The sequence below is a fragment of the Perca fluviatilis genome, chromosome 3, assembly GCF_010015445.1.
Source record: "Perca fluviatilis chromosome 3, GENO_Pfluv_1.0, whole genome shotgun sequence".
Lineage (NCBI taxonomy): Eukaryota > Metazoa > Chordata > Actinopteri > Perciformes > Percidae > Perca > Perca fluviatilis.
The window spans coordinates 19,916,302-19,941,020 of NC_053114.1; the positions used below are offsets into that span (position 1 = coordinate 19,916,302).

Consider the following 24,719-nt stretch of genomic DNA (forward strand, 5'->3'; position numbering starts at 1 on the left):
TAATGGAATAGCAGAGATCTGCGTGACCTAGCTAGATTCAGAAGACTACCTGATCTCAGGTCAGTTGTGTAGCCTATGTAAATGTTGGGGAGTGACCGTTCTCTTTATACACCCATGGGCTGACAAAGGTTCCGGTTTTTGGGAGGTTGATGTCAACTTCCAGCTTTGTTGAGATTAGCCCGTTTTCATCGGCAGTTTCAAAATATGAGATTATCATAGTAAAGGGGTGTCAATGGGATTTTGAGCTTCTATGTTGTCCTATTTACCCACCGAACTGTCGTTATTCAACTATGACAGGGTAAAATCGGTTTTGCATTCTATCACCCCTTTAAAGCTGCTCTAATCAATATTGTTACGTTACTGTAACAATGGAAAGCAGTAAAATTCACTTGAAGTGACAAACCACAGATGATTATTACCCAACTCTGCAGTTCCCCTCATCTCTACAAATAATTTTGGCATCCTTGCTCATTGTTTTTGTTCAGTCACACTGCTCTCATTTGCTCTCTTCACATTTTTAATTGCTGCAGGCAGCTTTTTTTGATGATGGAAAACCCACAGCTGTCTTAACACTAAATATCAGGCTGACCGAGTCAGTGTCTAATTGGTTAGTGGAGAATTCAGAGCATTAGATATTTATCTCAGGAGTTGGTGGAGACCGAAACAGAGCTAAAAAGAGAATGAAGAGTGTACTTACATTCACTGGGTGGTAAGAAAGACAACTACAACTACCATGTTTCTACCATTACGTTCACCATATTGCTTTTTCACTGACAGGTGATTTGCAGCATGTTCTGCTGCCCCATGTGACCAACAAAATGTATTACTTAGATTTATATGGCGCATTTCATGAAACATGAGAACGCTTTACACAAGTGCAGGGGGACAAGGGAAAAGAAAATAGTAGGCAAACACATACACAGACTGAAAATAAATACAAATCTGATGCTAAATGGAAGGGGGACTTAATTTACTGTAGGCTACTGGCGTACAACCACATCGCCCATTGTAAAGTCATTTTATGAATTAAATAAACATATTATACACCTGAGGGCCAATTCGGGGTCGGTTTTATATCCTTTATTATCGTCTCCATCTGTTGAAAGCCTGACGGAGATTGACTTGGGTTTTCGCTTTCCCTTTTAGCTTTTATTTGTTCCTTAATTTCCTTTATTTTCTGTGATGACACTGCTTCAGTATCAGCCATAATTACAACAGATAACTTCTAAAATAAAATAAGAACACAATTAGGCTTACATAAAGAAATCTCCTGCTACCTTTTACCTGGCTGGATACACTAACACAGGCTTTTCTGGTGTTACACCAAAATCTGTGACCCATCAGAATATGTGCTCTGTAGAGCCGGTATACCTGCCGTAAATCATTTTGTGACTTCGCAGGAAAAATTGGACCTAGGCAAAGGCATTAAAAACTACATAAAAATAGCGTTCTTTTCACTGTCTTTTTAATTTTATTTAGTTTTTTTGCAGTTACAGGTCATTTATGATCATTAGATGAAAAATTACACAGAAACATTTAAAAATGTACATATAGTTCCTTAAATTTTATTATCTCCACAAGGAGGTTATGTTTTCAGTTCAATTTGTCTGTCTGTCAGCAGGATTACGGAAAACCTACCAGCCCGATTTTCATTAAACTTTTTGGAAGGGGGTAGCACGGACCAGGGAAGAACCCATTAAATCTTGGAGCGGATCCAAATCATGGAGCGGATACACAGATATTTCAGTTTTCTTTAACAATGCGAGATAGGGTCCTTTGTCATTTAAATGCATATAGCGCACATATCTATTTAACAAGCAAAAAGCAGTGGGTAGGTGTGCTCGTGCCCATGTATGAAAGTAGGATGAGCTGGAGTTAATTTGGGAGGTGTAGACAGATTGAAAGAAAACAAATTGGACTTTGAGGACATTAGCGAGAGGGAACTTGTCACAGCATGTGTCACTCTCTGAGAGTAGTAAGTCTGGTGACGAACATACTGTATGACTCACGGTTTTATGCTTTTTTATGAAAATAAATGTCTAAGTGTCTCCTATGTGGGTTAGACAATAAAGTGTTGAAGGATAAATAAATAAAAATGCATGCTGTACACTGCATCCATAAATCTGCTTAAAGATCATTTTGCCCAGAAATAGTCAAAATGATGGACTGTGTTGATAATCACATGCTAAGCAAGTGTTCTGTAAATGACTAACACAAAGCACACACACACACACACTACATGTCCTCTTCCAAGCTTGCAATTTGGGAAATGGGTCAGATGTGACTTAGATGTATGTATCTTTGTTTGTCTTTGTGTGTGTGTGTGTGTGTGTGTGTGTGTGTGTGTGTGTGTGTGTGTGTGTGTGTGTGTGTGTGTGTGTGTGTGTATGTGTGTATGTGTGTGTGTGTATATTTGTGTGTATTTGTGTTGAACCAAAGAGTGAGGCAGTGACTGATCGAGCCTCATTGTGGATGTGGCAGAATGCAGATGTTTCTCAGAACTGCCTCGCTATGATTTAATGATGAAAAGCAGAAGGCGGCAGACTTAGACTCTGGAGAGGCAGCAGGAGCCGACTACGTCAATATTAGAGTCAGAATCAAAGACGGGGGAGATTGTGATTTATTTGTCACGTTTTATTTGAGTGTTGCTTACAGAAACAAGTTTGGGAACTCTTTTTATGTCTGCATCTTTCATCTTTTTAAAGCAGTTTGAAAAGCTTGTTTTTGACTGTGTTTATGTCATCAAAATAGAGCCCTGCCTGACTGATATTGTGATGCATTTTATCCCAAAGGAAATCTGAATGTTATGTTGACAGAAGGCAGTGTCTATCGTTTCCCTTGATTTGATGTTTTATGGATTGTCACAGCTTGTCAGGGTTGTGGATGAACACTGCGGGGAAAAGAGTATGACATTGAAATGTACTTTTTAAAAAACATGATTAATTATCAAGAAAAGGATGTAAATTATTGTATTTTAGGGGTTAATAGCATCAAATAGTCATTTTGTTGTTTCAGCACGTGTTGAAGTACAGTGATAGACATGCAAAGGTGTAAAGACAGACGGGGGAATGACAGAGAAGGGAGAAGAAAAAAAAAATCATGAGCCAAACCATGACCAGTGGAACAAAGAAGACAATCACGTTTGTGGCCTTTTATTGATAATAAAAAAAAAAAGTATTTTCCAAGGTGGCCAGCAGATGGCACAGCACCTTTGGTCTCTAAGGAAAAGAAAAAGAGTGAGAGAGAGAGGAGGGCAGAGAGAGAAAGGGAAAGAAAAAATATTTTTTTGTGAGTTTTGTTTTCCTGGTTGAATTGTGTTCTCTCACCGCAGGTGTCAGACTACTGTTAGATAAGATTATTTGTGGGGGGTTGAGGGGTTGCATTATTTTGTGTGTGTGCATGCACGTCTGCTCAGTGTGTGCTTCCTCTCATTAAATGTCTGCCTGATAGAAATGTAGTGTTATATTGAGTTCATGTGGAAAACAATACAACACAGAAGTTGTTTTTGACTTGCACACTGCGCTCCATACGGTCACACTCAGAGGAGAAAGACAGGGAAGAAGCGAGAAAGCTTGTGCGCCGAGTCATAAGCCCTATCACTATTTGTTTTCTGTCACATAAAACCAAAGTTCTATCAGTTTTGTGTTCTATGGGATTGAGTCTTTACTGTGCAGTGATTCAGTATATTTCACCCAGTGATTGCGGTGCTACTGTGGCACAGTATACTTCGCTGAAACATATCATGGGAAAAAATGGAAATGCAAGCTTTGGATCAATATAACGAATAAAAGTTGAATTCATTTATAATACTGCATTTTTTTGTACCTTTCCACCAACTTATAGTGATAATAATGATACTAGTACTCATACAGTGTGTTGACCCATTTGGGTCAACACACTGAAACAAGTTTGGAGAATACTTTGTATGGAGCTAGGTTTATCTGTTGGAAGACAAAAAAAAAATCATATTAAAATCCTTTCCTGTTTTCATTTTGCTTAAAATTGTATCCTTTCTATGAAGACTCAAGGACGAACACTATTCTTCATCATTTGCAGGCTTGCTAGAATGTAAACCTTCCAGCAGCAACGTGCTGCTATTTACTTTGTGTTTTAAAGTGAGTGTGTTTGGTCAGGCAAATTATAAAAACAAGCGGATAATAAGTGTTAGCAGGCGCGATAAGCCATAATATCTTGTAAACTGGCAGCGAGGAATAGTTTAAGCCGGTTTTATGCTAATGTTACTACAAGTGACTGTCAGCAACAGAGAAATACAAATATCTTCAAACATGCTTTCCGAAATTAAACACATGTGCAAACACATACTAAACACACACAGACAACACACATTCACAGAGATAGCACATGCAATTTAAAACTGGACCTTTTAATTTAGTAATGTAGTGAAATTATAAATGATGAATTATAAATTATTTAGCTTCGAACAATCCAGGTTCTAGTCCTTTGCTCATTTTGACTTGCATACAGTTTATTCTTACATTAAACCTCAGAATAAAATCTGACAGGGCTCTGAGCAAAATTTTCCAGTCCAGCAGTGTTTGACAGCACATCACTGAAACCATTAACCCAATCAATAAGCTCATTTTTTTTTCTACTAGAAGTAAAACTCAAAGGAAATTACATATACAAAGTTATTATTACTTCAATTATTGCCTGTTCTTGTCAGGTATATGAGAAGACTGTTTTGTAATATCACATTTGTCATGTTGTATAATTGTGATTAATTTAGAATTAAGATTGCTATTCTTTTCCCTGGGCTTCAAACAACGGCAGTCATTTCTCCACCGTCACACCGTCGACTGCATTTCCTTTTGTATTCACTCGCTCCATGTATTAATCAGAGTGTTCTCATGAGTGTCTTAATATTATACTGGTGGGAATGTACTCTGCTGTCATGTGCTGGTCATAAACCTTTTTAGAAAACCTTTAGAGAAGCTCCAGTGAATTACACATGACTCCCAATCATTTACCTTACTCATTTTAATGGATTAGCATCATGTTTATAATACCTTTTTGATCATCTACATTTTAGCACATTTCCTTAATTAATCAATACATTTATCCAGGTTTTGAAGATATACAATTGCATGTAAAAATATCTAGTTGCCTACTTAACTCTGGAAAGAAGTGGTAGAAAAGCTGCCAGTCTCAGTATTGCTAGCTTGATACGTTTAGGGCAGCCAACAAATAGATGGCTACCTTGCCTAAGGCTAACTTCTTTGGCATCAGCAGGAAGAAAACATATGAAGTCACTGTTAATTAACTGCAGATACACCAAACATGTCAAATCTTTAAGGCTTGCCTCACCCTTCTGTTTCCCTGGGATTATTTTCTCTATAAAATGTTTTTAAACTACACACACATGACTCACTTTATGTGAAACTGATAGCGCTGCATTGCCTAATCAGTATATTTTAGCTGTCACACAAACATAAAAAGGAGGGAATCCCGGTAGAGAGGATTCTTCCCCTCATTATGTAATCTTCATTCAAAATGCCACATCTGATCATCTGCCTCTTTTTAATTACTACTGGTGACATTTATCAAGATTCCTACTGTTTTACAAGACCTTTACATTTATTTGTACTTGGTTATGCACTTTCGGTTGTCCTTGGAGACTGCAAATGTGAAGCATTGTTCAAATCCTGATTTTGATTTTGGGCAATATATACTGGATTCTGATAATCTACAAAAAAAAAGTCTCAGATTGGGTCACTTTCACAGCTATATTCAGCTGTAAAATAAGATAAATAAATATTTATCTATAGTGTACATTTTATTTAAACTGTTGAATGCAACTAATTTCCATTTTTCTTTAATATAGAAAAGGGCATAAAACACTATGTGCATAATAAAATCCACCATCACTTTTCAAAAAATGACACATACAGTACAATACACAGCTTTCAGCCTTGGATTTCAGAAAACATGCTTTCTCGGCATTTCAATTCATTCTCCCTTTTGTCAGCTGAGTATTATTAGTGTCATTGCAACACTGCCCGGCATGTAAGGATAGACATCTTCCTCCAAGGTTTTTGTAGATCTTGAGTTGCAGATTGAAAGTTCTATCTATCTATCTATCTATCTATCTATCTATCTATCTATCTATCTATCTATCTATCTATCTATCTATCTATCTATCTATCTATCTATCTATCTATCTATCTCTACATATCTGTCTGTCTCTGCCTCTGCCTCTACCTGCATCCATCCCTCATGAAAATTAAACACCATGCATCCCCCCCCTCCCTTTCCCCATAGTCTCGTAGGTCTGCCTCCAAGTCCCCAACCCCCACCTCCCTCACCACCCCATTTTTTTCTTTATTCCCTCTTTTTGGTTAATTGAATGTTGCATTTTTTTGGAGCAGTTCTAAAATATATAATGAGGTCATTTGCATTAGACTGCAGATTGGGTGACCTTTGCTTTTGCCAATAATTACTGTAAAACCCGTCTCTGTCTGTCATCACCAAGGATGTGGCAGGGACCTATCTGTGCTCACGAAAGGTTAGCTGGAGGCTTGTGTCTGGACTTGTGAAAAAGCCTGAGGAAAATGTCATTAGAGCAAGGGGAAAAGACACTCGGAATTAACAATTCGAAATTCAATCAAGATGGCTTTAAGGATGGTGTGTGCGTGTATTTGCGTCTGTGTGTTTTCATGCATATCTCCAACAGAGGGGCTATACGACTTGTCCCAGGAACACTTGGTTAAGAAATTCCTCTCATCAGAGAGAGTGCAGAATGTGCGAAGAAGGACACCCTGGGGGCGACTTCTGTTAACTCTGCAGGCCACTTTGACTTTGCCAATATGCAAACAAACTGACAACACAAACTAAATAATCAGGCTGTAAATGTCCCTGCAGCAGTCCTCACAAACATGACAATATGCTGCCACCAATAAATTTCATGGCCTTGATTAATTATGCCTGGCATTAATTACCCTGTGCATTTACGAAAGGCTCACAAATTTTGCTCTTTTCACCTTGCTGAATTTTTGTAAGTGCATGGTGTTCTATTTGCATGCTTTTATTTGTTGTCATTGTGCAGTGAAACGTGACTGTATTTACCATGTGTTAACTCCCCTTACCATCAATAACGCGGCCCAAGTCAAAATAGACTTTTTATTCTATAATCATTCTCAGTCTTCTGGAACGGGAAATTGACCCTCCTATTCATCAATGTTTCCCTTACTTGTAAATGTTTAATACATTTTACCTCGTTCAGACAATCTCTTAAGGCTGCTTATTTCACACTGCAGTGCTGATCAGTCAAATGGCATGCATGAGCTTGCTCAGCTCAGTGTAAAATAAAAGTGTCAAAAGGATACAATTTTGAGGGGGCAGAGCAGAGCACTAACATCAGAGGCTCTGTTTTGTGCTCTTGGTTCTAGTCGCAGCGGCGCGTCACATTTCACCTGCCGGATGGCTCCCAGGAGAGCTGCAGTGACAGCGGTCTGGGGGACCACGAGCCTGTAGGCAGTGGCTCCCTCCTCACACAACCTCTCCCTCTGGTGCAGGCGCAGGACGACTTCTACGAGCAAGCCTCCCCTGATAAGAGGACTGAAGCTGACGGCAACTCCGATCCCAACTCTGGTGAGTTGTAATATATATATCTCATGGCATACTACCATTGCTTTTTAATACGCACGCGTGGTCAGTTTCTTTGGGTTTCTCTCTCTCTGTCTCTCTTCTTCTCTCTTTTACAAACTTTAAGCACCATTGCAGACATAACATCTGCAAAATGTTCACTTAGTGGACGTGTGTGTTGTGATAGTGATTTTTTTTCCTTCTGCTTATTGAATGGAAGACAGCGAAATCTGAACATGCTTTGTCTTAAAGTAATGGTTAAAGCAAATTAATGTTTCAGATTTTGCTTTGTGGAATGACTAAAACTCCTTGAGCAGAGATGATAAATAGTCATAAAAAACAACATCAGTCTCTATAAAGGACTCAACGTACCAAATATCATTTAATTTGGAGTCATTTGATTGCTCTAGTAGGTTTCTAGTGGATACACGAGCAGGTCATTCATTTCTCAGTTAATCATCCACACTTGTTCGTTCCTCCCAGGAGCAAACCTGGGCCTCCCATAGGCTCCTCACCTATTTGTGAAACTCATTTGATTTATTTAGAGATGATTTCCCAGTTGGAAGTCTTGGTGCTCAGCTGAAGATGTTAACTTCCCACTATTTCTGGTGGGAATGTACATCTCCGACCCAGTTTTCTCATTTTATCATTAAGAGGTGAAGCGTGCGCGAAGAGCAAGCGCATCGCCCCAAGGTCGATGCCAGCTTGCCTGCTGAGGGTGGAGCAGCCAGCACCACATAAATACAAGTGCTGTGAATAAACTGTGTGTGCATATGATTTCATACAGACTCTAACTTAGCAGATGTACTCACAGTTGGCAGATGTACTCTGTGTAGACCTACTGACTCACTGTCTTCACAAATGAATGGAGCTGCACATGGCCTGACCACGTGCAGTTGTAGTACAGTTAGCTGACGAGCATTGTTACGAGAAAGAATCTTAAATTTGGTTTATAGGAAGTTTACAAGCATGGGAAAAATGTGTAGACTGCTTCATCTGCATGGTCTTCTATCCCACCTGTATGCGAGCAGTTATCATATGTACTACTTGTGATATATTTGATAATGTATTTTTAGTAAGTAGAAATGTAATGTTGTCTGGAATACAGGCAATCGCAATTTTGTATTTCCTAATGCAGGAAGTAGTAAAACATACATATACCCCAGTAAAAAGTCAACAAGTTCATGGTGAATGGCTCTAAGTACAAAGCATGTGTCTTTGACACTGGAGACAGATACGAATCAACAGCACCTTTTTCAATATTTGACCAGACCGTGATCTTTCCCTAACCTTAACCAAGTAGTTTGTTTGCCTGACATTAAAGGGGAACTCAGGTCTTGAGGAATACTACTGCATACAATTTTGAAAATGAAAACAAAGCCAGGGGTGTAGAGTTTGAAAGAAGTGAGCTTACCAGACCTCTGTAGCCCGCTCCGTAGCATGAAGCTACGTTAGATGCTACTAGCATATTACACCCAAATCTCTGACCGAATTGTCGACAGAAGAGTTTCATTGTGAGTAATGTAGGGCCCAGGTTTTGACAAGGATGTAGAATGCTTGTAGTAAAAAAGACAACATTTTCTATGCTGCATCGATTTTAATCCTTTTTTTGCTACTGTATCATGAGTCTGACAATGTTGTAGGAGTGCAATGCTAAATCGACGGTGTCCTTTTTTTAACAAACCACAAATTAACTATAAAACCCATTTAATTTAGTAAATTGGCTGAGGAGTGAAACTTCACGAATAAAAAAGTATAAAAAAACAGGTGCTCTTTGTATCCAAGATCCAGAGAGAGGTGAGACTTGTACTTCTAGCATTTTGATCAATAAGTCATAACAACAAAATATCAAGGTACACTGCTTTGCAAAAAATTAAAAAGCCTTTAATAAATGAGCCTACGCGTTTCAACTCAGTCTTCTACATGGCATCATGCATATTTAACAGTAGTAGTAGTAGAAATAGTTGAGAAAACGAATGAAAGAATTGCCAATGAATGTTTTGCAGATACCTTTAATATTAACATTTTAAATTAACAGTGGATATTTACAAGATATATTCAATATAATCCTTAATCATCAAGCCATTATGTAGATTTAAAACATAATCTGGGTGTTACACTTACTATGGACATTAATTGCATATGAATTTAATTTTCAGGAGACACAGTTAATTGCAAATTTAAACTTAATTTATTTTAAGTGTACAGACAAGCGATTAAAGCAAACAAGAGTTAAAAAATGTTAGATAATATGAAAGCGGTAATTGAACTATCAGCAATTATCGGCCAGTACTCTTGATGTGCATGCTGTACTTCATGGCATGTCAGACATGTATGCAATATGTTTAAGTGACATGTGCAAAGTAGCTACACATATCAGAAAAGAGCTATGCTGTAAATGTGATGGGTAATACAATTCATGAGCAAATGTATAAGAGCCAGTAATGCCAGATTAGAGTATTAAAAGGCTTGAATTACTTACAGTAAATCTATATATATTGAATGTGTGGAATCAGTCCAATGACATATCTAAGTGAATTGCATGAAAATCAATCAAACAAACAACAACACAGTATATAGATATAAAATAGTTCAAACAATTGTCAAACAATTGTCCATTTACCTCTACATGATTTAACAAGGTGGTATCTGACCATGTAAACCAATGTTAACCTACTTAAGATATTACTTAAATATGAGATGTACACATGTTCTAAAATGGCCTCTCTGACTATTCTCTATGAATGCATTTAACCTATGGATATGTATACTTGGTGCAGACCATTTAAACTGTAAAACGCTTAATATAAAGTAAACCTAAGGAGAACTTCATACTACACAAGCCCTAATGCATGTAACAGGACTGCTTACATTAACGGTTTACAACATAAGGCATCATTTCTGTTTTGTTAGTGTTTGTCAGCAAACTGCTAACAGTGACAACACTGATATTTGATCATTGACCTGCTGCTTAGCATGATAATGATTTTATGTCTTGTGTATGAGGGATGTGTTACCTGCAGGTGGTGGGGCTCTCAAATATGTGAACTCAGTGGTCCCAGGTTAACTAGTTCTGAGTATGTTTCTGCCAGACTTGAAAAGTCCCCCAAACTGTACGATATGACTCAGTCTGTTGACAAAGGCAAACAGTATCTGGAAGATGTTTGACACTATTGTGTTCTAAGTTGAGGTGTAAATTATCTTTTAACATTATTGAAAATAACACTTTAGAAAAAGACCTTGACAGTGGGTGGTCTTACCACCATGCTTTGTTCAAGGTTTGACAGAAAAAAAATACTATTGTCTTTTTTCTGACATATTAAAACTGTTCAAAAGACCTTCTTACAGAAATCAAAATTTAAATTATTCATTAAATGATTATACGTCTGCAGTCCTCATTTTTGTGCAGGATATTGAAAAAACTATTTAGTTTAAGAGTGTTTATGTTTCTGCTTTGGTTGCAAGCAGCAGTGGGATTTACATGGGAAACAAATTAAAGTTGCCTGCAGATAAGAGTGGTCAGTATGTAGTCCTTCTGATAATTAAGGTAATTGAGGTAATTAATGTCTTTGTTATGATACATACACAGTGGGCATTTAGGGACATCTAAACAGGATTTCCAATCCATAATAAATAATACACTTTTTTAAAATAGAACTACATTGTTTGGTAATGTAAATGACGTGATGCTAATGAAGGCTACATTAACCTTTATCAATGTGTGCATGAGTCAAATTGAGTCAAACTTGATAACTCATCAGTGGTTTTCTGGGCAGCATCTGTGCACCATACCTGATTAAATCATAAACTAAAACACTGACTAGCCAAACAATCCCCTGTGATTTTCATAACGGACTCCATGTGTCACATTTTAAATTGATAAAGTGATTGGGAGTAAAACTGACCAAATAACCTTTAAATCTTGGCCTCCCTATCTGTTTTACATTGAAAAAAAAGTGAACTTCCTAATTATCCTTTATGTAATAAAGGAAAGTGGTTAGATATATGCGTAGGTTGTGGCTTTCATCTGAACCAAGGAAACACACACAGTGTGGGAGTTGTGAAAGTTTGACATCTAACAGTATTTTTTGAAATAATGGAGTAGAGCACAAATGTTTCTTTGTGACATGAAGATATCCCTGAAGCTTGAAGACAAAGAAAAATTCCAAGTTTGTAAACAAAACAAGAAAAATATCAGTTGAACATGAGAGTGGAGAAAAAAACACCAACAGATGGATGACATTGAGGGACACAGCAGTTTCAGTCATATGCTAGTTTTTGTGAAGAGAGAAATTAACTTGATAGTAATATAGGCAAGTAGTATGTGAGCAAATGTGGTTGCTAAGAAGTTTCCCAATAAGGATTTAGTTAAGTTGAATGGTTAAGAGTGTTTTGTAAGGGCATTTTTACAAAAACGCTTACATTTTTATACACAATTCCCAAAACAGCACTTGCACAAGCAAGAGTATGTGCAGGACTGTTTCTTAACGTTCGCTGTCCATGGTGCTGAAGAGAAGGATGAATTGATTAAAAGTAACTTGCTGTATTAAAACCATGTTAGATATTAGAAATGCATAAAATACAAAGCAAGCATGACATAAATGGCACAGTAGATACCATGAATGTGCATCAGCATGAGTACATTATGAAAAAGCAGTGCAATTTACAGTCAGCAGTGACAGCCTACAGTCTGGCAAGTTTAAGAGAGTAACACAATTAGCTTTTTTATTTATAACATCAAACACTGAAATATGTTTCCAGCTGAGCTTAAAACTTAAAATTGAGCAACCAGTCATGTTGATATTAATTTGACTGTGATTCAGGTTTTTAATCCTAATGAATTGTAATTTTATAATTTTAGGATGAATTTAATTGTATGTGACCTGCCCAGGGACTGCATATGAAAATGATCCAATTGCTAAATCTGGCATACATTGTATTTTCTCATTTTGAGATTAATGTGTGTTTTTTGTGTCTGGTCATTGTTTAATAACAAATAGTAATACTAATAATGATAAACTTCTACTTTGATAGATTTAGCTGCTGCTCAACATTGCCCTTGAGCACAAATCATGAGACCATTCTGTCAAATCAACATTTATGTATTAGACTTCAATTAGCAACTGCAAATTCTTTATCAAAAAACTAAAATTAACCAGCCAACAGTCTGGTGCTTGTTGCACAAAATTTAGCCAGTGGATCTGTTGTGCGTAATTGTGGCTTGACAGCGAATCATCACTCCAATTAGAGAAACAGATAACCTGCTGCCGTCAGATTGCTGTTAAGAGAGTCACCAGTGAAAAGGAAAGGCTGTCCGTATAGTCTGCTAACTGTCGTGGATTACAGAATGAAAGTGGAAAATGAGCAAAACATAAATAAAAGGGTTTGTGTGATTTCAGGTTTATATGGGTGTACCTTCATCAAATTAAGTGACCGAAATATTATGGAACACAAGCACACTAAGCTGCACTGGGCTGAGCTCTGCCTGCTCTGAGCAGGCTGAAGGTGGACCATACGAGATGCACTCATTCTTGGCACTAAGATTGCAGTGTGCCACAGACAAAAGACGAATTAAATAAATGGTGAGGAGGAAAGTAATAGTCATAGGCTGAATATCTTTTAGGACCGCCACATGTCCCTCTGCAATTATAGAGGGAAGTTTTTCCCGATGGTTTCTTCAGAAATAACTCATAATGAATAAAAAAACACAACCAACTCACTTCACCAAATTAATGCATATTTTGGATGAAACATAATTCTGTCATCAGTTATATTTCTGAAGAAAAATAATTGCAATTGATTACTGGGTTGTTGAGGTCTGTCAGAGGTTGTGCATGGATGAGAGTCCTTGGACTACAAAGAAGCTGAAATAATACATGACAGGAGAGTGCCCAGAATAAACAGAGAGGAGAGTGAGATGAGAGGGAAGTCATGTTTATTTATAAAACATTTAAAATAACCATTATTGACTAAAGTGATAAATAAATGATGTAAAAACATTGCAGACAAGAAGCACGGGGCAGTAAGACAAAAAGATCACCTGCACAAGCACGCATATGCAAATACACACACACACACACACACACACACACACACACACGTAAAGGCAAATAGAAATGGATTGTGAGATATTTGTATGAGTGTGCACAACTAATATAATGAGAAAGGTTGTTGTTCTTGTATAGTTACAAAAAGATGAGAACTGCGTCACTTTGACTGATGTTTTACACAAATCGTTGAGGGCAGCAGTTTTATCTATCTCCACAATGACTAATACTAAATAAATATTATATAATATCTATTAAAAAAAAAGCAGTCAAGAGGTGCTGAAGACACTGGACAGTGAATTTCACTACTGATTGTAAAAGTAATAAACCCAAAGCCATGAGGGTGCTGGATATTTTGAATCTCAGCATATTCCAGCCTGATTGTTTGCTTTCTGCAGAACAATTGAGATTTTAGGAAAGTGGCGTGTGACCATTTTAACATCTCTTTTCCAAAACGTTTAATTTACAGATGATAGACAGATTTCTTGGAAATATGCACTCCTTCCTAACAAAAACTCTCATACTTTTTAATGGCAACTAGGCGGCTTAGCTTCTGGATACTACATGTAAATATGAAAGTATGAATATGGTATTACGTATTATGAACAGGTCTTTAAGTCCAAGAGAGTATACCATATAATGTTGTGTGTTAAGTTCTTAAAACTTTGACTAATTTAAGTTTATTGATTAACAAATCTGTTTAAGAAGGTTGTTTATTTATCCAATGCTTTTAAACGCAAAGTTCGCCAAATGTCCTATAATTAAATTGTATTTTGAGCCGTGTGGTGTCATTGTAATAACAACCTTTTTTTATCATTTATATAGTCTAAACATAGCCTCCGTCTACCATGTAAACAGCCAGTGTTTTTACATGTCATGGGCTGTGATAGGGCGATTATCACCATCACTGACAAAATAAATGAAGGGGAGGAGAACTCTCTTTTGAAACAGTTTTTACACAATCAAAAAAGTTTTATTTGTGTTTTAAAAGCTATACAAATGTTGACACTGGTATGAATGATAAAATGATCTAGAACAAAAAAAACACTGATAATTTGAGCAATAAAGCTGTAACATATTGAAATTGAAATTGAAAACATTCATCAAGTTAAGAGCCGACAACATGTTTACAAAAACAACTTTCTGAATTGTATGAAGTTTGTGGCAGTAATCCCAGGAATGGTCTCTATGCATGTGGGAAAAGAGGACAGGATGGAAATGGAAGAAATAAGTTGTGATTGAAGTGGCTGGCAATATCTTGACTGGCAGAGCTGGTTGTCCTGTAGCTGAACCGGCTTACTCTGTAGCACTGTTATGTAGAACTTTTTTATAGATTCAAGGTATCCAATGAAATAAGCCCAAAATCAACCTAATTTAGCTGTTTTAGTCAGTTCTAACATTTATTGTCCAGAACAGCCTACTTGGATTGTAGTAGGCCTAGTCACTGGGCTGAGACAACCCTGCTGGTCGGGAAAAGGACCACTGAATTTTACTATGCATGTAAATGTGGGAGAGAATAGTACCTTAAAAAACTATAATGGACCCCACAAGCAGTGCAAGACAGGGAAAATTACTTTTTTTAAAAATTCTAAATGACATTTGAAAATAGAAAGCGCGTGCAAGGAAGGGTTGACAGAGAAAAAGTGAGTTACTGCATATAACAAAGGATGCCAACGATACAGGGGTTAATTAAGGGGTCATTAATCTAATCCATTCAACCATCTTCTCAAGAGACAAAATCAAGCCCTTCTAAAAACCACTAGAAGTTCACTGTCACAGCATATTCAAGTATTATCAATTTCTGGATTCACTGCTTTGGTTTGTTAAGTTCTTCACTATCATATTGATCCACACTACAATTTACAAAGCATTTTACAAGGTGTCTGTCTTACCTTTTTCCCCTCAGGTTAGTCCGACTGCCTTTAATCATTAACAAGTAAGTTAATTAATTACTTTATAATATTATATATTTATAATATTCTGACTTCTATGCTAATAATCAAGGCCTCATAATTACATGTTTGATTAAGAAAATTTCTATTTCTGCTGATTATCGGCACATTCCTCACTAAACTGAACAGTTTATAAACACTTTTTAAAGTGATGTTTAACTAAAATATGTATGTCAAATTTAAGTGCAGAACACGTTTAATAGTCAGATTATAGGTCAAAGTCCCCTTGGTTCATGATTAGATTGCAATTTAATATATTTGGTGATGAATCTAGTGAAGTGGTGTGGTTGTCAGCAATACTTATTGTATATTTTACTATGCTGGGGATTACAGCAAGCAAATAATATGAGGTGTTTTTATCTACTGGGGCAAATAATCCTCCTACTCATTCATTATCAAATCACATTTAAGGTGAATCAGAGGTGAGTCAGCACACTGCACCTCTAAACTTCATTTTGTTTAGACACACACAGGGGGAATTGTAATTGATCTCTTTTTTCTTTGTTTCTGTTTGTCTGTTATTTGTTTCTTTTAAAACAGAAAATTGTTGTGGGCTATACAGATATGCGTTTCAGATCTGCATGGTATCATGTTCTGTAAATGCAGATGCAGCCCCTCTTTACTATGTGCCCCTAGGAAACACATTTATTGATAAATTAAAACAATAAAATTGAATATCACAATTTAATGTCACCTGTGTTTGTGGATATTAATTGTTTGAGAATAGCAAACATTGCTTTTGTTCCTCTGCATTTATTCCATAAGTTGGCAAATTAAGTGTAGCCTTCTTCATCTTTCTGTATGTACTGCTGGTTTTCTTGGTACGTTGTTCATCATCTTGGCATGTCAGAAGGACTGTCCTCTCCAGAGAAAAAAACAGCTCTGGTCATTTTTTTAAATGTCTTAAAAATACCTGTATTTCAGGCAACCCCGTCCGGTCACCCATATGATGACCCTGCTCTCCAGAAAACTGACAACATTGGCTGCATGCTAAAATGGCATATGTTCACATTAGCTATTAGCTAAAGTAGGAATTGTGTGACATTAAAATACAGCTGATAAACCTTTCAGGTCAGAGGTCAAGATGGGTCTGAGGCTTTTTGGACAAAATTGCAGAAGCTTGCACATTTGTTTTAGAATGCAATTTCAAGGTTCTTCTTGAGTATTTCCATCCCTTTCTCTGTTGCAGTGGCTGGCCAGGTAGTCAAGCACTAGTTGAACTGTATCTGTTTGAAGATGAGTGATGTTAACAGAAACACGGTTCACCAAAATGGTTGGTTGCACTATTTATGCTTAGGAACATGACCAACTGTCAGGAACAGAGGAGGAAGCACGTGGGGAGAAGGGGTGAGTGGATGAGGTGCTTGTTGAAAAAGCACAGTGTGACTGGGAGAGGGTAGCTGTTAAGGGGCTTGGAGAAGAAGGACACAATGCTCAGATGCAAGATTGTTATGTTCTCTACCATGAAAATGCAACCACTTTAGGCATTAATCATTGATGGACAGGAGATGATGAATAACTCCCTTGTTGAGGTATTCTGCTCCGTTCCTTTCTGCACTGCTTTTTCTGAAACATCGAAGCATCTTTTCAAGTCCCAACTCTGCCAAGAATATATACTTAAAAAAGTTCTCCTAAATTTGACTCATAAAGCCAATATATGTTTCACTAAATGTGGAAATACTGTGAAGTATCACAATTGCACTGGTGTTAATCACTAACACGTCTGGCCATTGGGACTAGGTAATATAATGCTTACATGATGTTGTCTCCATATTTTATCAGACTATTGGCTATTTATTATATCACAATATTGTGAAAATATGCTTGCAGGCAAGCAAGATAGTCACTTTGGCATGTTTTTATGATTGTTAATGCCAAATTTCTGGTGCTATATTTCCCAGGCGTCCCGATTGTCTCTCTGTGGCAGAGAAGATTGGCAGCTTCATCACTACATTTTACCTTTGTGCCACCAGGCTTGTTGTCATGGGAAATGCTGATTACTGTGCCTCACAAAACAGAAACTGATTTACATTCCAACTTGCTGTATACTATGCAACTTTACTTAGCAGTTGCACTATTCAGTGAAGACAATGTATGTACTGAATAATTTTCTGCAGACTGTGACAAGACAAGCAGTGATCCCCAATTTAGGAAGTGTGTTTAGTATTCATTACCATATTCATTACCATACTGACTCAAGTTGTCACTGAACAGGTTGTGGCAGATGTACACAGCTTGTTCTTAGCAAAGTACATGGTTTTCTAACTTTAGCTGAATAGATTTATACAATATACAGTAAGTTGCAAAGCTTGCATTGCATTCATGGCAGTGGGAAAATTGCTTAGCAATGTACAGTACACAAACCATGAATGGGCACAGGAAGGCACCAAAATGACCAGACTGCTTGTAGCACTCACAGCCAGATAATTGATTCACTGGAAGCAAAACTTACCTCTGCAGACTCTGCAGTATATCAAACTAAAGAATGAATGGGCTAAAAATATTTAGCTGTTCCTCCACACTACAGTACATTTTATTCTATTCAGTCATTGAGAGCACAATGAATGGCGGGGGAGCAGAAGAGATGTGTTTTCCTCACGCCGTCAGATTTACATGATGTTCCATGAAAGCAAATGAATAACAGAAAATGTCCAACAGTGTTGGAAAAATGAAAACATTTAGTTTTGAGTTATATTGTAGGTTATAGTTTAATTATTTGTGTATTATTTTGATTGTGTTGTAGTCTTACAATTCATATATTCTCTAAATTCACATGTCTTTGTATCTGAAGTCCACATTGCATGCAACATTTCCTAATCCTGCATTTCTTATTTGGCTCAGCACAGAAACTTGGTATGACTGAGCTGACCATATATGTTTGGCTTTTTCTGTACCAATTTGACCCCATTTTTTGATGGAAGATGTTTTGAGATTCAATACTTGAAGGTTTCGATCTACAGGTGGCGATAACATGCCAAGATATACTGCAATGCGCTAACAAAGGCAGGGAAGAAGAAGACTGCAAGCCAGCAAACATGGATGTTGAATGAATTAGTTTAAACTACTTGTTTTGTGAGGAGGGAAATGCACTCAGTGTTTGTTAAACCTCGAAGATACACAGTGCCTTTTGGTGAGTAACACTGAATGAAAACATAACTTTTGTATCTTTACAAGAAACCTCCACAGGCACCTTAAAGGTTTTACTCCACCCAAAATTATCTGCTCGGTATGCTCCCGTTATACTAGCAAAATATGGCTAAATACACCACGTCATTAGCACATTGAGCTGCTTCAGTGTATTTGGCAAAAAAAGAAAGGGGTGAAATATGGACAGGTTTTCCTTAATCTACAGAGAATGGGCATTCTGTTTGCACCGCAGTCGGACATATGTTCTAATATTAGACAACAAGGAGAGAGAGTTGAAAATGGTTGGAGATATGATCACTATGCCATAGAGAAGAGGGAATATAGAGTGCAAAGCACAGGCTGGGTAGTGGGCTTGGATTTTGTGCTGAAGGTGTGTACATGTACTCTTGGGCACAGTCGCTCGGGTTCTAAATTCAGTAAAAGCTTTTATACATACTGTATGGCCAGTTGTTGGAATGTAGGCAGTGACTTAGGAGACTTTTACTTTGGTTGGACAAGAAGCTGACTGCAGCACACTAGATGAGCTGCAGGGGTAGAAGAAAGCACTTAGTGTCACAGTAATCCAGTAATCCAGACATGAGGTTGTGGTCATGATGTGATCCTTCTGCAACAAAGTTGAGAGTAGGAATCTCGATGCCTATAGCAAATAAGGGCTGGTTTAAATTATCATACTTTACTGTTGCTCGTGTTTAAACATCAACAGATTAGCAATACTAAATGCATGCTGCCTTATACTGACATCTGTATATGTAATGTAGTACAAATAGTTTTAACATACAAAGAGAAACAAAAGGCATATGATTGAGATTCTAATCCAGCCCATCAGCTACCACATTGTATTTTCTACAATAATCAAGTATTCTCTAAATGTGTGGGACAGTGTAACCCTCTTTAATCAGGAATATCTGCAAACTGTCCTGCAAACACTGCAAATTCTGTGCTTCTCAAACAAAGTGAAAAGATGTCTTGTTTTAATTGAACTAATAGCAAATGATAAGAGAAGAATGTGGGAGAATACACCCACAAAACCAGTGGAACCTGCCACTGTTAATCTCCTGATTAGTGGACTGGCAGTCAATTAAGCCTGCATATTTCAGATGCACTTCTATTTAAGTATAGCTGTCCAGGAAACAAAATTGGCAATGGTAAGACAATAGTAGTCTCATTTACAGAAGATGTTTAATCCATTGTTATAAAATGATTCAAAAAGTAATGTAATACAAAAAAAACAGGTCACAAGAAAAACAGACTATGAGTATCTTCACCATGTGTTCAGTGCGGTGCCACAGGTTGTGCTGCTGCCGAGACCCTTCACACAGACACATATTTAAATATCCTTAGGCTACCATCCATGTGTTTGGATTGCAACCATCAAACATATGTTGCAAACATGTTGCCAGCACTATAACTGTCTGATTTTATTTGTGTATTTATCCACAGAAATGCATAATATGATGCCTTTTATAAATGCTTTATTGACGAAATTAGGACAATTTAAAAGCTTTCTCTCAATTGAATAAGAGTAACAGACACGTCCACTGAAACACTGAATTACAGCCAGCAGCTTTGTTGTTTCTGTAGTACAGATGCCCAGCAATTGACTATTCAGGATAAACAAATAACAGCCTGTCACTCAGTCTGGCAGCCATCCGACCACCTCAGTCACAGACAGCTAGTGATGCCAGTGAGATGGTGGGATGCCAAAACACTAGATGGATGTCACAGATCTTTTGACTGGAGCTCCATTCTGCAGTAGCAGACCTAGTGTACCTGTTTGCATGTGCTTTTACTTTATATCAAAGTGATAAATCAGTATGGGTTTCTCAAACTATACATTGTCAAGTTTGTTTCTGTCCAAGAGATATCGTCTATTATAATGTTCAGTTTTGAGTTATTTTGCCTTGCCAACTGTAGTATGAGACAGCCTGTCCTCTTGTCAATTCTGTGTACTCTTTTCTTAAGGGATATTCCGAGGGATGATCTATGCATATTTATTTGCAGTTTAAACTCCCCTACTGATACCTAAATCCCATTGTGTGAAGAGGAAGTAGCCGGGTAGAGCAGCTAGGGCCCCTGACCAAGCCTGTGGGTGGGTGGCATGGATTCATAAATCAGGGAGCAGTGTTAATCTCTCTCAGGTATTGGAAAGCCAGCCCTCAGTAAATATGTTGCCCCAGGATAGAATGGGGTTTAAAGGATTTCTGTCTCCAAAGAGAAATTAGGCAGGAGCTTCAGAAGTGAGCTAAATGGAAATGCTTGCTGGAGCATACAGAGAGAGCAGGGTGCTGCTGTCAGCTAGTAAACATCGTCGCAGAGTAGCCTCAGTCATTATCATGGCTGTCGCTGCCAACAGCCAGGTTGAGCAGACGGGTGGGCTGATGAAGAGCATCTTCTATGCTGATGATTAGTCACAATAGGGAGGAGAAAAATCTGAGGACTGTTGGGAATGAGAATTATTTGTGCTAATTACAGTAAATTACCATTACATCCCACCCACTTTGTGCTATGGGATTTTTGGAAAATAAATATTATTGTTAAATATATATTTAATCTTATTTGATTTATTTTTGTGCTTAGGGCTCACATGTTTTCTACTTGTAGAGTGTATCCTTTCAATAAAAAGTTCTTTGATTTTATGGGCATGTGAGGAGTGTATCAACTGGAAAGGTACAACTAATTTAATATTGAAGCATACTGTAGACATTTTGAGTGATTTGTAGAGACCCCATGTACATCATCCATGAGTCAATGTCAAATATAGAAATATGTTAAAATGGCGGCATATTGTGTAAATAATAGTCTATTATAAAAACTTGAGTAAGACAATCCAACAATCTATTAGCACAACAAGGGCACATAGAAAACAATCATACTACAATTATCTGCAGAACATTGACTCCAGGGGTATTTCATTTTCCCCTACAATATTCGCTCCTGTCAACTGACCATTGTCAGTGTTTTTACTGTTATTTTATTATTTTTGGCGTGAAAAGTGAAAGCACTTGGTCAAGGCTAAATATTGAAAAAGGCAACGTTGACAAGAATCAGGAGGCAGCATTGCTTTCACTTTCTGTTTTTCACCAAAACCAACTGTACTACTATGTTCGTTGGGGTGGACAGTAGGTGATTATCAGTAAATTAGAGAATGTAACCATTTTATCTAATTTCTATACCCGCTGATCCCTATTAAGAATCATGTGGAGGGCTGGATCTCATCTCATCATCTCAGCATGCATTGGGCAAGAGGCAGGATGACTATCATATTATGATAATATACAGTAACAACCAGTACACAGCAATGACACAATTTTAAGCTTATGAATTACTCCTTCTGCATGTGTGTTGGCTATGGGAGGAAACATGAAATGAAATCCAGTCAGTTATATTGAGGCTTTTTGGCCATACTGTTTGTAGTGTTATAACTGTACCTTCTGAGCTTTTTCTGGTAAATTACGTCATGGAAAATGCTTGCAGATCTGTAAAGGGCATGTCATCATTAATTAGAAAAGTTGCAGCTTTTAAGTGTTTTGTTTTTCATTCAGCTCACATTATCTATATATAAGTACCGTAATGGATATAACTTAATATCTAATCTAAGGTCTGAAATACTGTGTCATATAATCATACATTTGTTTACATTTGCAAGTTCAAAGATTAAAAAAAGATTGTTTAGTTATCACATGAAAAGTGTGAACCCTCAATATGAGTTTCATAAATAATAATAATAAATAAATAAAGTTATCATAAATGTTCCATGTACTGTTTTTCTCTGTTTTTAATTGTTCACTTACAGTTTATAGAAATAGTATAAAACAATGAAACAAGGGGTGGGAAATTGTTCTCAGTTAGAGAACACAATATTATTTGCTATGATACTGCTATGATAAAGTCATAATAGAAAATGAGAATGCAAATACAGTATATAGAGTATATAGAGCATTCCATTGGAGGAACCTTGATTACCCTTAATTTTTTTCTCATTCTTAAAAAGAAAAATGTTTAAAATGAATAAGGAATTCATAATAACCCCAGCAAGGAAGTGATGTTTTTATTTAACCTTTATTTATCCGGGTAAATAAGAGAGAAGAAATTTACAATGACAATTCACACACATTCATATTCACACAGTTACACATTCATACCTGGAAGTTGCCTGGTACAACCACAGTCTGATCTGCTGGCCACTGCGGAGCGGTTGGGGTTAAGTGCCTTGCTTAAGGGCACCTCAGTGGTGGTAATGAGGGAGGGACAAGCGCTGTTCTTTCACTTTCCACTTTCCCACCCAGATTTTATCTGGTCGGTCTGGGGATTGAACCGGTAACCTCCCGGTCACAAGGTCAATTCTTTAACCTTAAGGCCACCACTGCCAACTTGTCTTAGTTCCTGTCTGAAATGTTGATAATGTTAACTTTAATTTCAATATAAAATTAGGATATGATAAAAATGTTGATGAAAACGTTGAAAACATTTTGATGATACTTTCAATTTTCATTTAAAAAATGTTGAGAAATTTCATTTGTTGTCTTACAGAGGGATAGATGAATATATATTTTATATCACTTTCATGTATGTCCATTGAACACAGAGATATTAAATGTATAGCATATTGTTGTGAACTTTATTCTTTTACCACATGTGGACCCAATAAAAATGATTTAAGACTCATTTCTGCTGGGCGACAGCACAACTACTGGGAACTGATTCCTAATTGTATGATTGCCGGATGTCCGTTAACTTGCGTTTTCTTTATGATCACTATGGCTAACTGCTCCTCAGATCTCTGCAGGGTAAATCGAGACGGCTAGCTAGACTATCTGTTTTCTGTTGCACGACTAAAGCAACCTTTGAACGTACACATGTTCCACCAAAACAAGTTCCTTCCCACATGTGGATTACAGTATCTTTGTTCATCTCTAATTTATCTCTGTTTCTTCACCTCTCTCATTAGCTATTAACAATAATTTAATACTCATACTACATCTCCCATGTGTTTTAGCAAATAACAAACTTTGTCATTCTTTGTTGCAATGTCAAGCAGCAATACAGACCTGCAGGCTCTAACACTCAAAGGGACTGAAAGAGAGAGAGAGACAAAGAGTGTGCAGGAGGGGGGAGTATTTATACTACGACAGCAATTTAAATGGGTTATCATAGCATTAAAGTCCCACTCTGACTGGGCTCCTTTAACATGTCACTGTGAGAGTTCTCACAAAGAAAACGGTATCTTCAGTGAAAGCTGCACCTTAACCCTGGTGAACTGATCTGGGGGTAGTGAGCGCTGTGATAGGGACTAATCCCCTGCTGTGTGCTTTGAGCGGGACTCAGAGCAATACACCAGAGGAAACCAAGGAGAAGGGAGGAACAAGCGCTAAGAAAGAGACTTCTGACAATCTGAAAAATATGTTGAAGTGGTGCTGTCACCGTGATGAATGCTTTCAGGCATCGTGTCAAAATGGGATGGAATCGTAATGCCCATGTGTGCATGAGTGTAAAGGGAGATTGTGTGTGTGTGTGTGTGTGTGTGTGTGTGTGTGTGTGTGTGTGTGTGTGTGTGTGTGTGTGTGTGTGTGTGTGTGTGTGTGTGTGTGTGTGTGTGTGTGTGTACACAGTGAATTTCTGAGTGAAGCATATGGCGTTTAGCTCATGGAAAAATCCACCAGGAACCAAGCTGGTGCCTTCTGGGTAATTGCAGAAATTTACCAATTTAGAACTCAGAGTGTGACACTGAGAACTCCAGCAGATGTTTGAAAGGTCTCAGTTAAATACAAAATTAGTGCTTCCTGGTTATACATGAGACAATGGAGTGTTGACATGTGAATCAAACAGAGGTCTGATGGACCTTTTTCACAACAGACATATTGCCTTGTCATAGCAGGAAAAGCGCAACTGAAATTGGTAACTTAACAATGGCTCAATTCCATCAAGTGTCCCAGTAAGCTAGTTCAGTGACTCAGCATGCACAATACCAGGG

At 37.4% G+C, this 24,719-nt stretch overlaps 1 protein-coding gene across 4 annotated transcripts in view; it reads left to right on the forward strand.

The window, feature by feature from the left end:
- The window catches only part of LOC120555792 (protocadherin-9), a 221,836-nt gene that overhangs the window by 144,183 nt on the left and 52,934 nt on the right, over nt 1-24,719 (forward strand). For 3 of the 4 annotated variants that reach the window (XM_039794868.1, XM_039794869.1, XM_039794871.1), the window contains one exon: nt 7,407-7,608. In XM_039794868.1, the coding sequence (XP_039650802.1) occupies nt 7,407-7,608 (202 nt within the window). The remainder of the gene's footprint in view (nt 1-7,406; nt 7,609-24,719) is intronic. The other variant, XM_039794870.1, reaches the window with a different exon arrangement.